Source organism: Pseudonaja textilis, chromosome 1 (genome assembly GCF_049901715.1).
Source record: "Pseudonaja textilis isolate UNSWEBS1 chromosome 1, rPseTex1.2, whole genome shotgun sequence".
NCBI lineage: Eukaryota > Metazoa > Chordata > Lepidosauria > Squamata > Elapidae > Pseudonaja > Pseudonaja textilis.
This window is the reverse complement of record NC_141990.1, coordinates 10,392,710-10,406,765: the sequence shown is the minus strand read 5'-3', so window position 1 is coordinate 10,406,765 and position 14,056 is coordinate 10,392,710. Positions and strand designations below refer to the sequence as shown.

Below are 14,056 nucleotides of genomic sequence, written 5' to 3'. Positions count from 1 at the left end.
TTATGCCAGATGATAAATATCTAGTCACAGCTGAAACCAAGCACCCCTTTCTCCAGAGATTCTCCTTCACAGCCATCTAGAATTACTGAGCCATGAACCAAATGAGCAATTTTGCATTAGCTTAACATGCTACATTAGAAATTGTTTTGTTACCAAGGTGACATTGGATGGACACAACCTCAAATTGACTTTGAATTGGTAGAAACAAAGAAACATGATTTCAGAAGTGGGTGGTGTTAGGTAATCATATTCCTATTTTTTAAAAAAATCTTATTTTAACTGAGGGGTTCTGCCATTATGACCCATGCACCTGAAGTCTAACTATGTATTTCTTAACGCATGAAGCTTTGGTAGCCTAAAAAATTTGACACAGGTAGTCAAAAGTACCATCAGAAATATATAAAAAGTAGTTGAATGTTGGGTTTTTTTCCTATTTTGTGGAAAAATCAAATAGTTAAGAACTTAACATGTGCAATCCAGTTGACTTTTTTCAGAGAATTTGATTCAAAGCACGTAGTTTCTGACTGACCATTTGCTTTATTAGCTGGAGTCTATTTGGCCTTAGATCTGGAGTACTTTGACATTGGCAAAGGGTAAAAGGAGTTGTCCCAGTTGGAGAAGACCTCTTGGGGAGTGTGGGATCCATTGATTAAGATAAGGGGGGAAATGATTCTGATAAAATATTTGTAGCTCAGCATTTAACTTATGGGTCCTTGGTGATCTCTTTACTTGGTTGTTTTCTTGTACAAGTTTCATTATCCAACTAGATAACATCATCAGTTCTAGAAGGGAGTAGGGCTTATATTCTAGTCTAATGGCTTGCTGTGTTAGTTGGTGGAAGTTTTCTTGATGGTTCCTTGAACCAACAGCCTAACCAAGCGCCACCAAGACAGTTCCCACCCATATCAACAGGGCAGGCTACTTATAAATAAACAGAGAATAGAAGCCACCCTCTTCCAGCACTGATTACATTACCTAGTTGGGTAATATAACATCTGCAAGAAAACAACCAAGCTCGGAGACTCACCAAGGACACCACCAAAAACAAACAAAGAAAGAAATAGTAAGCTCAGTTCTTTTTTTCATTTTCTTCTAGCAAAGTCAAATACCCGACTACGCTGAGCTTATTGTGAAGTTCCTGGACGCCTTGATCGATACCTACTTGCCTGGAATGGACGAGGAAATCAGCGAAGAGTCCCTTCTAACCCCAACATCTCCCTACCCTCCTGCAGTGCAGAGCCAGCTCAGCATCACTGCAAACCTGAACCTTTCAAATTCCATGACCTCACTTGCAACTTCCCAGCATTCCCCAGGTCAGTTTGCCATCCATTTCTCAACCTGAGGTCATCCCATTCCAATTCCAGTTTTGGCCATCTTCCTTGGGTGGTGGGTGGTGGAGACCCTTTCTCTCCTCACCCATTGCACCAGAAGTCCCCATCTTCAGTAGGTTTGCCACTCCTACTTACTTAAGGAGACCCATGAGCTTGGATTGAAGAATCAACTAATATGTTTAGCTTCTGGTGAATACATAGCCAGAACATCAGAATTGATGGTGTTCCCATGCTATTCTTCATCTTTCCCTTATTTATATTTTTAAAGGTTGTGTAATAATTGGAGGAAGGATCAGCTGGTTGCACACAGGTACAGAGTCACAGATTATTTTTACCTTCCCAACTATTCTTGCCTAAAACAAATTGCGGCTTGTTCCTAACTCACACCCATTACCATACAAAATAAGCCTTGCAATGCCATTATCCAGGTGAATGATGCAGTTGTGGAGCCCTTGGTGCTCTCTGAGCTTGGTAGTTTTCTTGCAGACATTTCATTACTCAACCAGATAATATCTTCAATGCTAGAAAGGAATAGGGTTTGTTCTCTATTTATACAGTGTACTTGCCCTGTCAGTGTTGGTAGGGGTGTTGTTTTTTTCTTGGAAGTTCCTTAATTAGGCCCTAGCAATCTGTAGAGATTCTCAATCATCCAGGTCATGGTTGTCCCAAATGTGCTTTTTCAGAAGGCAACTGGACTTCATTGTTTTTTTTTCTTTCAAATATGTTTTGCTTCTCATCCAAGAAGCTTCTTCAGCTCCCTACTATCCTGTTAGAGCTGAAGAAGCTTCTTGGATGAGAAGCCAAACGTCTTCGAAAGAAAAAACAAGTCCACTTGCCTCCTGAAAAAGCATCTTTGGACAGGCCCTAGCAGCCAACTAAAGAGTGATAATCCCCTTCCAGGCCCCTTTCTTCCCTCAAACATCGCCCTTCAGTGGTAGCTAGGAAGCATGTCTTTTCTGTAGCAGCTCCTGTGCTGTGAAACATCCTTTCCTGGCATCCAACAAACTTGCAATCTTTTTGCTTTCTAGAAAGCTGGCAAGAGCTGGCTTTTCTCCCAGGTAGAGGGATAGCAAGGGATTGTATAGTTCAATACACGTTGCTGATTTGGAACTAGGCTTTTCTTGTTTGTTTGACAGATTGTTTCACTGTTGCATTTTTATTATTGCTGTTCCCTCATGTTATATGAACACGGCCTATACTGAAATAGTTTTGTACTTCCTAATTCTACCTTAACGTGAGAAGAGGCTGCATGGTTTCTCTCCTGTTCCATGTAAAATACAGTGGTCCATTACTTGAAAGCATTCATGGAATTACTGTAAAGAAAAATGTAGAAATTGGTTTTCAACCTTCCCTGACTTACCTTTTGTTTCAATGGATTAATTCCTATTTCATTCCTCTTCATGGGCGAGGGCAGTGAGTTTTCTGTGAAAAGCAAAAACCGAGAAAGCAGGAATTTGCCAGATCTTTGACCGACAAAGTGAATATCTGAAGCAATAACGGCCAGAAGGCAGGTTCAGAGCCACAGCTGAGAGAAGCAGGACTAAGTATTTGTTCTTCTGCACTTCCTAAAGTTACATCAGAAGCAGAGGGAGAACTTTTACTCAAAGACATTGGGCAAATCTCTTGATTTGCCCAAGCAGGATTGCTTCAGTCAGAGAAGCAATTATATGAACAGTTTTGAGAGTTCTGGAAGTTTTTGGAGAAAGTATAATAATTTTGGCAGTGGTTTGCTCTCCAAGCTTGTTTCAATTTCGTTTCTGAACGTTTCATTATGAGACTAGGTGACACCGTCCTCAGGATTTTCTTGTCCCGTTCTCCTTTGCTTATAAAATGTCTAGTGTGGCAAGTTGGGTCAGTTGGTCGTGTGATAGTTCATTTGGAGCTATATTTAAATTGTGAGCAGCTGATTGGTTCTCCTGTTGCTGCTCAGAATTTAAATATAGCTCCAAACAAACAACCAATCACACGACCAACTGACCAAACTGGCACAGAATACATTTTATAAGCCAAGGAGGATAGGACAAGAAAATCTTGCTAATGATGTTACCTAGTCTGGTAATGAAATGTTCAGAAACTAAATTGAAACAAGCTTGGAGAACAAACCACTGCCACAATCTAAAGCCCGAGCTATCAATATTTTCTATTCTTTCAATGTATAATAGTGTCTACTTCTTCTAGTTGAGGTTTCTTTGGAAGTTCCAATAAGACACTCTGCTTTAGACTAGAAGAGGGTTTCTTCACCGTGGCAACTTTAAGATGCATGGACTTCAACTCCCAGAGTTCCTAAACCACCATGCTAACTGGAGAATTCTAGGAGTTGAAGTCCCCACATCTTAAAAGTTGTCAAGACTGAGAGAGAGTGAGCTAGAGACATCAAAAAGGACTTTTTTTAAAAAAAAAACCGGTCTCCTTTTGACATACGGTATGATAGCTGCATCAAGCAGTGGTTTTGCTTGCCTCTTCCTTCTGCACTGAAACAGGCCCTGGGACCAGAGTGAGGCTTTCTCCAATGTTCTCTTGAAAAGTGCACCATTCAAACAAAAACGTGTTGAGGGCTTTCTGTATACCCGATTTGTGTAGAAGTAAGAATGATTGCATAAGTTGGGCAGGGGAAGGACACCGGGAGGGACAAAGAGATGTACATATTATCCCTGTCCAGTAAATGTTTTGTATCTTTCCCCCAATCCTGACGGTTGATCGCTCATCTTACCTCCCTCATCTTGTGTGTGTGAAGCATCTCTGCCTTGCTCTAAATCAGCCGTTTTCATCCAACCTTCCTCGCCCAGGTACACGTTCTCTCTCTTTCTCCCCCTCCATCTTTTCCATTCTACTTGCATGAGCTATGGCTTTTAGAAAACGAAAGGATTGATTGATTGATTGATTGATTGATTGGTGGGTAACATGGCTAGTCAAAAGATGTCTACCCACTTGAAGGGCTTGTCAGAGGGAAGAGGGTGTCCACTTATTCTCCATAGGACTTGAGGGCAGGACACGAGGCAATGAGTGGAAGCTCATCAGAGGGAGATTCAACCTGGAAATAGGAGGAAATTTCTGTCCGTGAGAACAGTCAATCAGTGGAACAGCTTGTCTCCGAGAGTTGTAGATGCTCTGTTGCTTTCAAGAAAAGATTGGACAAACATTTGTGTGGAATGATATAAGGGACTCCTGCCTTGGGCAAGGGATTGGACTAGAAGACCTCCAAGGTCCCTTCTGGCCCTACTATTCTATGATTCCTTTGGCAAAGGGGAGTGCAGGTCTCCAGTGCCTGAGCCCAATGCTTCTGCTCCCATGCTGGAGAGACAGGACACGTTCAGGAGCAACAGGATGGATTGGGCCTTCAGTGGATGTCCTGCTCCATCTCTGATGGAGATCTGGTTCTATTCCCTTCCAAAGCCTCGCAGGCATTTCCCCATCCTTTCTTCCAAAGTTGCCAGTTATGATGGAATGTAGTAGATTGGATTCCCAGGAGGAAGGGGGCATGCGTGCCAGGGCAATAAGGGGCAGCCCAGTCCTGATACATGATACGAGAGAAAGAGGGTGAGAGAATATGGCAGATATGCTTCATGTGGGCAAGATTGATGTAAGGCCCCAGAACCAAGAAAGACATGTAGTGAATTATTTATTGCACCACACCTATAAATAGAAGCTTGCCAGCCTAAGCACTCTACTGTCTGCATCTACCATATAAAACCCTGGGAACTATTACGGAGGAACTGCTTTCACCCTCTTTCTCTCACACAACACATCTGCACTGACCTGCCTCTTATTCCTGTGGAATGCATCACATCAATAAACTCCAAACTAAATGTGGTAGAACAAATAAATTATTAAATACACAAGGAGAGAACACAAATTTTGGTGATTTAATGTTATTTAAGTTTACATCAAATTTGGTTTCTGCCTTGCCCTGTTCGCTTTTGGGCGTGTTTCCCTAGAGTGCTACATGCAACCTTCATCCCGAAAATGTTGGTGCGCCTCCGAGCTATAGATTCAGAGTTCATGCTGGACTGGCGTCTTGGATTTTAACAAATAGTGTCATTGTAACAGGAAGAGCAGAGTCTTAGAAAAAAAATGAGATCCCGTCCCATTGAGATTTTAGGATGAGGTTTGAAAAAGACAAGGATCCCAGTTGAGTCCTGCAGCCTGTTTCCCAGAAGGGCCCAACTGAAGGAAATTGTTTCTGGCCATTGTTCTGTAGGAGGCAGATCAATAGCAATAACACTCCGTCTTACATACTGTCCCATGATGCTTTACAGCATTCTCTAAATGGTTTATAACATCAGCATCTTGCCCCCAACAATCTGGGTTCTCATGTTACCGACCTCAGAAGGCTGGAGGCTGAGTCAACCTTGAGCCCCGTCAGGATCGAACTCCAGGCTGTGGGCAGAGTCAGCCTGCAGTACTACATTTTAACCACTGCGCCACCAGGGCTCCTGAATAAGAAGTTCCCTTTGGTTCTTTGGGTTACCAATTTTAATAGATGTCTTCTTCACTGTTTTTCTTTGCTAGCGTTGCTCACCTTATTCTGTGATCTTCCTCTACAAAATTTTGATGTTTAAGAGGGTGACATTGGTTGGATCTCTCTCACAATGGAGTCCCAGATCTAAACCATTACTGGATGTAGGGCATTCCAAGGATGTTGGAGTGCAACTGCCATAATTCTGAGGCAGCATGGCCCTGGGGATTATGAGAGATATGGTTTAGCACATGATTAGCTGCCAGATCACTTTCATAGGCCACAAATATATCTTGCCCACTTGTAACTGTTCAAACCATTGCAATCTCTTCACTCAGGGACATGTCTGTTCTGAGAGGTTTTCACAAAACCTTGATTTAATCAGAATTGCTTTGTTTCTTAATTCTACTATTGTCCCCCATTTCTTTGAGATCTTCAGATTATCCATCAAAAAAACTTTGCCTCTGGGCAGACTTATTTACATGCAGAAAAGTGGCAACTGGCACAATTGCTGCCAAGAATATAATGGGTATATATTCCTGCTGCAGGACATAATAATTCAAGTGATGCCTGGCGAAGCTGGCCAAAGTGTTATAGAAACTGTCCATCCTTACACAATTCTGCAAGGACTCCGTGCTACACCCTGACAACCCAATCTCTCCTTTATTCCCTTGTTTGTCCATATACGAGGCAGGATATTAGTTTGGAATTGATGTTACAGAGTCAACAGTCAATTTTGCTTTCATTTCTACGAAAGACTGATCCTGTTCTGCTAATTCTATTTAGAGTCCTTCATGCATGTTAATCTCTCTACTTTGGGGATTGGAGCGAGGCAAGGTATAAGTGTAGTGAATTCTGGAGTCTGCCATTGTTGAATCACAATGCCAGCTCCAGTTTTGTCTTTATAAGAAGGTTGGGTAATAGGAAATGTTAGTATGAACCATGTTGCTTCAGCAGCGGTGGAAGTCCATCTGAGAAGCTTTAGCAGCGGTGGAAGTCCATCTGAGAAGCTTTAGCAGCGGTGGAAGTCCATCTGAGAAGCTTTAGCAGCAGTGGAAGTCCACCTGAGAAGCTTTAGCTGTGGTGGAAGTCCATCTGAGAAGCTTTAGCAGTGGTGGAAGTCCATCTGAGAAGCTTTAGCAGCGGTGGAAGTCCATCTGAGAAGCTTTAGCAGCGGTGGAAGTCCATCTGAGAAGCTTTAGCTGCGGTGGAAGTCCATCTGAGAAGCTTTAGCAGTGGTAGAAGTCCATCTGAGAAGCTTTAGCAGCGCTGGAAGTCCATCTGAGAAGCTTTAGCAGCGCTGGAAGTAAATCTGAGAAGCTTTAGCAGTGGTGGAAGTCCATCTGAGAAGCTTTAGCAGCGGTGGAAGTCCATCTGAGAAGCTTTAGGAGCGCTGGAAGTAAATCTGAGAAGCTTTAGCAGTGGTGGAAGTCCATCTGAGAAGCTTTAGCAGTGGTAGAAGTCCATCTGAGAAGCTTTAGGTGTGGTGGAAGTCCATCTGAGAAGCTTTAGCAGTGGTGGAAGTCCATCTGAGAAGCTTTAGCAGTGGTGGAAGTCCATCTGAGAAGCTTTAGGTGTGGTGGAAGTCCATCTGAGAAGCTTTAGCAGTGGTGGAAGTCCATCTGAGAAGCTTTAGCAGTGGTGGAAGTCCATCTGAGAAGCTTTAGGTGTGGTGGAAGTCCATCTGAGAAGCTTTAGCAGTGGTGGAAGTCCATCTGAGAAGCTTTAGCAGTGGTGGAAGTCCATCTGAGAAGCTTTAGCAGTGGTGGAAGTCCATCTGAGAAGCTTTAGCAGTGGTGGAAGTCCATCTGAGAAGCTTTAGCAGTGGTGGAAGTCCATCTGAGAAGCTTTAGCTGTGGTAGAAGTCCATCTGAGAAGCTTTAGCAGCGCTGGAAGTAAATCTGAGAAGCTTTAGCAGTGGTGGAAGTCCATCTGAGAAGCTTTAGCAGCGGTGGAAGTCCATCTGAGAAGCTTTAGCAGCGCTGGAAGTCCATCTGAGAAGCTTTAGCAGCGCTGGAAGTAAATCTGAGAAGCTTTAGCAGTGGTGGAAGTCCATCTGAGAAGCTTTAGCAGCGGTAGAAGTCCATCTGAGAAGCTTTAGCTGGGGTGGAAGTCCATCTGAGAATCTTTAGCAGTGGTAGAAGTCCATCTGAGAAGCTTTAGGTGTGGTGGAAGTCCATCTGAGAAATTACTGTTTGAATCTGTCTGGAACCTGTTTCTTTTGTGAAGTTCTTGATGCTCTCAGAGCTTGATTGTTTGTTTGCAGACATTTCATTACCCAACTAGGTAGCATCCTCAGTGCACGGTTGGGGAGTGAAACATCCACAAACCTAAGTCCAAAAGACCAAACATAAGTCTCACCTGTAATCAGTGTACATCTCCCCCACCCTGCCTTTCTCAAATCGCCTTCAAGAACCGCTTTCCAAAGTGATAACTCTATACCCAAGTTCGAAAATGATTATGCCAGGTAATTCCAACTCTAGGATGGGGCTGAATGATAAATTTCTTCTTAAGCATTGGCAAACCTCATTCTTCCTCCCTGCTTCCTCCCCATTTTTGTGAAGACAATGTACAGGTAATCCTTGACTTACAACCATTTGTTTAGGAACTGTTCAAAGTTACAACAGCACTGAAAAAGGTGAACTATGACCAGTTTTCACACAACAGCATCTCCAGGGTCATGGAATCAAAATTCAGACACTTGGCAACTGGCTCATATTTATGACGGTTGCAATGTCCCGGGTCATGTGTGATCACCTTTTGCAACCTTCTGACAAGCAGTCAATGGGGAAGCGAGATTCATTTAACAACCATGGCAAGAAAGATCGTAAAATGGGGCAAAATTCACTTAACAACTGTCTCGCATAGCAACAAAAATTTTGGTGTCATTTGTGGTTGTAAGTCAAGGGCTACCTATCTTAGCCCTGGAGATTGAAGATCTGACCGTGAAATTCAGGTTACAGATAAATATTAAATGGCTCTCTCCTAGGAAATTCTTATCAGTTATATTAGGGACATTCCCCTATCTGCTCCAAATCTTCTTAAATAGACTACGTTTGGATGGTCTCCAGTTTTAAAGTGACAGGAGAAAGAAGGAAATAATTCTGGGTTCTTTCCCATATCTGCATATACCGGTATGTTCTATCTTAATCCCTTAGTTGACTTTTAAAAAAAAATCTGCTCCCCAAATCTGTCAGTACTTTATAGCAATAGCACTTAGAACTTATATACTGCTTTAACAGTGCTTTACAGCCCTCTCTAAACGGTTTACAGAGTCAGCATATTGCCCCCAACAATCTGGGTCCTCATTTTACTCACCTCAGAAGGATGAGTCAACCTATTTGAATTGCCAAATTTTGCCAAATTGCAGGCAGCCGGCAGTCAGGAGAAGTATCCTGCAGTATTGCACTCTTAACTACTGTGCCTCTCAGGCTCTTCTTCCTTCTTTAGAGAATACTTAAGTCCTTTGAACTGTTTCTGTAATTTCTTCCCCATGAATGCTAGCTTACATCTTCTTTCCATTCTCCTTCTTTTTCTCATTTTTCTGACCCATTTCTCTCTTTCCTTCTAAACCATTTTTTTACCTCCGCCCCACCCATTAATTTGATTTAAAACAGGGATGGCCTACCTTGGCGACTTTGGCTGGTTGGAAAATTCTGGGAGTAGAAGTCTACAAATCGTAAAAGTTCCAGGGTGGGATGTCCCTGATTTAAAATCTCAAAAATACTCTCTCTTCAGAAAGAGATGCAAGTTGCATATCCTTTGGGTAACATTCAGTTCACACCCTTACACTGAAAAAGTGGGGGGACAGAGAAGTGGGGGGTTAGCTGGAGCCCAGGCAAAGTGCAGTCCAGAAATGGAGGGATCACGACCTCTTGTTGAATCACAAAATGGGCTGGAACTAGATGGTCCCTCTTTTTAAAAAATTTGAAATACTTTTTGGTGGAAAGGTTTTGAGTCAGCATTTTCAATCCTTAGCCCACACCCCACAAACCTTCAGGCCTGCATTTTGTATTCTGTGACTTCCCTTGTCATAAATGTTGACCTGACAGATATCTATGGAGATGCTCAATCATCCAAGCCATGGCAATCCCAAAAGGTGCTTTTCCAACTGAACTTTGTGTTTTCTTTTTTCCTTGTCAGTGTTTCTGAAGTTTTTGCAGGGTACTCATTTCACCTTTAAATTCCTCCCTAAATTGGATAGATATCCCCCTGTTTTAGGGGGAGAAGAGCTTTGGAAAGGTGGAAATAGGTACAAACCTATCCAAAACCCTGGTCTTTAAATCTCTGAAAAATAGGGTACCTCTCTCCATCTTAGGGGATATGGTGGACTTTAAGTTCAAGAAGCACTCAGGTTGCCTCTTAACTGCTCCTCTCACAGTGCCTGATCTTGTGGCTTGCACAAGGATTATTTGTCTATATCTATATAAATTTAAAAGTTATGTAGTCCATTTCCCTGGAACTGAGTGGTACCAGGAGCCTGAGCTACCTGTTTGGTAGCCAGCAGGATGGTGAGGTTGGATCCCAAGCATGTGGGGAGTGCTTAGATCTCTGCTGCCTTCCAGTTCAATTCGGCTCCATATGCACTTCTACCTTCCTTCCTTCCTTCCTTCCTTCCTTCCTTCCTTCCTTCCTTCCTTCCTTCCTTCCTTCCTTCCTTCCTTCCTTCCTTCCTTCCTCCCCTTTTCTTCCTTCCTCTCTCTTATCCCTTATTTTGAAATTCCCTTGATGCAGCCAGTTACCTTATTTTAAGATTTGTATAATCGACTGCCAAAGATTTTACATTAATTTGCCTATCGGTGGCTCGCTCTTTCTTGATGCATTTCATTTTTTTCAAGGAATCGACAAAGAGAATGTGGAACTTTCTCCAACGGCCGCACACTCCAACAGTGGAAGGACTCGCCATGGCTCAGCTAGCCAAGTGCAGAAGCAACGGAGCACCGGCAGTTTCAAGCGCCACAGTGTTAAGAAGATGGTGTGAAGCTTTTTCTTTTTTAAAAAAACAACCCTGACTTATTCTCTCTGGCCCCATGTCCCCAAAACAATCATGCCGCACTTAAATTTGATCCTCCCACCTTCTCACCCCTGTCCGACATGGTGCCAGGCAATTAACTTTTAAAACAGTTCTTGTACATTTATTTTGGATTTTCACTTCGATTTCATACAGCTGCCTTTTTTTTAAGACTTGCTCCTCCTCTGATCATTTTCACACCAGTGATTTCAAAGCTGATGAGTGGGACTACGTGAGGAACTGGAAGAAAAAAAAGAATAATAGGCAGAAGTGATGATAATTGTATCCGAAGACACAGAAATCATGGTCATCTTACTTCGGATAGCTTCATTTTTTTTCTTTTTTTTACGTTGAGGGATTATTTTGATTGGGGGGATTGTTTGTTTTTTACAGCTTATTTTGTGTCTACTTTTTTTAAAGTGTTAATATTCAATCTTGTTTGCACACTAGTGAGAATTTTTTTGGGCCAATAAACTTGCATAGTGTAGTGTCCTCTTTAGCTGTGGACTTCCTTTTACTGGTCCTCTGAGCCCAGTTCTGAATGTTACAAGTTGTAAGGGGAACACACAGTTTAGGTTGTCAAGATACTCCTTTATGTAATCATTTAGACCAGGGTTTCCTAACCTTGGCAGTTTCCAGGTGTGTGGACTTTGACATACAGAATTCTCCTCAATGGCCATGCTAGCTGTGGAATTCTGGGAGTTGAAGTCCACTCCCTCAGAAATTGGCATGGTTGAGAAATAATGATCTAGATATTTGAGGAGATGGTGTATCCCTTGATGCTTCCAAAAATGGCACCTTGTACAAGAGTGAACAAACTCTTTTGAGTTTTGTTAAACTTTCCACCACTTTGTTTTTTAGATTCCCTAGACAAACTGTGCATGGATACCTGCATGCGCACACACACACACACTCATACACACATATACATCCCTCTGGCTGACCTAAATTATGGTAAGTGCTTTTACAGAATATTTTTGGATTGCTATGCTGCATACACTTCACAGTAAAGTAGAAGTAATAAACAGAGAAAAATCACTGACCCATGTCCACCCCCTGAATTTTATGGCCAAAAGGAGGTGGAATATCCTGGATTTGCTGTTTTCTCTGACATTTTGACGCTTGCTTCCCCCAAGGTTTGAGAAGCCTCAGCTGACAAAACAACAGAATAAACTAACCTTACCATGCTGACTTTGTCCAAAAAGGCTCCATCTGTCTGAATTTGATTTTAAACAGGGAAATAATTAAAAATGAATTGTTGAAAACTATACTCCCACCACCTCCACAAGTAACCAAACTACCCCTAAAACCCCTGTAATGAACTTTCAGTAAGTGAAATTCCACAGCTAAATCTTTCAGAGATGGTACAATGAAGGTCCAGATTTATTACTGTCAGGTAGCATGTGATATTAGCAATTCATTCAAAGCGTAGTTGTGTTTTTGTATATATAAAAATAATTGCTTTTATTGTATCAGTACGGAGAAGAACTGTTTAATCTTGTTACGTCAGGGGAGGCAGGCTGCGAATACAGTGTCAAATGCCAACTGTCTGCCAAACCAAGGAAAGTCACAAAGAAGTTGATGGGGAAAGAGAGGATTCCCTTGAACCATTGGATCTGTAGCTGAAATGAATTTAATTGAAGCATGAGTGAAAAAGATGGAAGAAGAGGAAGTTCCTTCAGGTTTTAAGTGAAGATTTCTGTACTCAGAGGAGGCCCAGCATTGTCCCAAGACTCAGGTTCTTTCCTGGTCTCTTTGTGATATATGTTGTTGTGCCAAATCCGATGTTTTGGAGAAGTTACACCTACTCTGCCAAAATTGCTCCATGTGCCACACAGATGACACAACCACATGCCAAAAATCAGTGGTGTGGAAAGGTGGAAGCCAAGCGGATTATCACTGAGTGCCAACAAACGTGGGTGAGTTGGGGAAATTTCGCTGGCAGTCAAGGAAGGCTCTTCAAAAAGGGCCCCAAATCTTTTTGACTTCTGTCTGGTTACTTGCATCTGTTCGGTAACTTAAACCACACCTGGAGAGGTGGCTCCATCTAAGAGCCAAACATCTTATTCCAAACAAGCCTGTTCATTCTAGACTGGCCTTTTCTAGACGTAGGAAGGCGGCTGCTCCTAAAATTTACATCCAGTGGGATGCTTGGTCTTGCCTGGAAACTAGGAAACCAGATTGTACTTATATCAATCAGTTAAAGGAGGCCAAACTGGTCTCCCTGTAGAATGAGACATGCTGGCGGTATTGGTTAGGGATTTTGAGAGATGTTGTCCAACGACTTCAGAGCAGGGCTCTCCAAACCTGGAAGTTTTAACACTTATGGACTTCAGCTCCCAGAATTCTTTAGCTAGCCATGCTGGCTGAGGAATTCTGGGAGTTGAAGTCCACAAGTCGTAAAGTTGCCAGGTTTGGAAGTTCCTGTTCTAGAGGACACCAAGCTGGAGAAAGCTGATAACAACCTCTAGGTTACTTGTTGACCTTGGGATTAGTAAATGTCCTACTTCTGGTGGTTTTGAGAAGAAGCCCTCTGCTTTGTGTCCTCCTCCTCTTTGCTAATCCCCCCCCCCCCAAAAAAAAAAAATATCCTGCCAAGTTAGCTTTTTTGAGTTGCTGAAACTGGTTTTCTTCGCCCAGAGAACTTTTAAGAGGCATGGATTCAGACTAATTGTAAGAACGTTTTAAATTCCATTTTAGAATTGGTTTCATTGCAGCATCTTTGTGGTCCCCTGTGCAGCACCACAGCTGGAAAGTTTTTCACCTGCAGGAGGAAGAAGAGTTGCCTTTTTCCAGGGTATCAGGGGACCTTTTGAAGCCCTTGGTGGGCTCAGCTTTACAAAGAAAAGTGGGGGGGGGGTAGAGGGGTTTTGTGGGGCGGACAGATATGGCACAGGAACAGCAGTATGAATGCACCCAGATGTGCTCCCCATAGTATGTGGTTAAGTCTCCCCTTATAAGAAACCATCAGGATAGGTTCACACATCAAATCTGAGCTGAAGTAAGGCTGGGCAGTTTGTGGTTCAGAAACCCAGCCATGTTGGGTGAGCTTGGACAACACTTTAAAGCAGGGGTATCCAACTTTGGCAACTTTTTTAGACTTGTGGATTTCAGTTGCTGTCTGGGGAATTCTGGGAGTTGAAGTCCACAAGTCTTAAAAGTTGCCAAGATTGGATACCCCTGCTTTAAACCAGTGGTCGCCAACCAATGGGCCGGGGACCCCTGGTGGTCCGTGAGAAAATTTTGGTGGTCTGCAAG

At 42.7% G+C, this 14,056-nt stretch overlaps 1 protein-coding gene across 2 annotated transcripts in view; it reads left to right on the top strand.

Moving 5' to 3' along the window:
* Nucleotides 1-11,290, top strand: part of NF1 (neurofibromin 1) — a 207,901-nt gene extending 196,611 nt beyond the window's left edge. For both annotated transcript variants that reach the window (XM_026710278.2, XM_026710277.2), the window contains 2 exons: nucleotides 1,097-1,313; nucleotides 10,626-11,290. In XM_026710278.2, coding sequence (XP_026566063.1) covers nucleotides 1,097-1,313; nucleotides 10,626-10,768 — 360 coding nt within the window. In that variant the 3' untranslated portion in view covers nucleotides 10,769-11,290. The remainder of the gene's footprint in view (nucleotides 1-1,096; nucleotides 1,314-10,625) is intronic.
* Nucleotides 11,291-14,056: the final 2,766 nt, after the last annotated feature.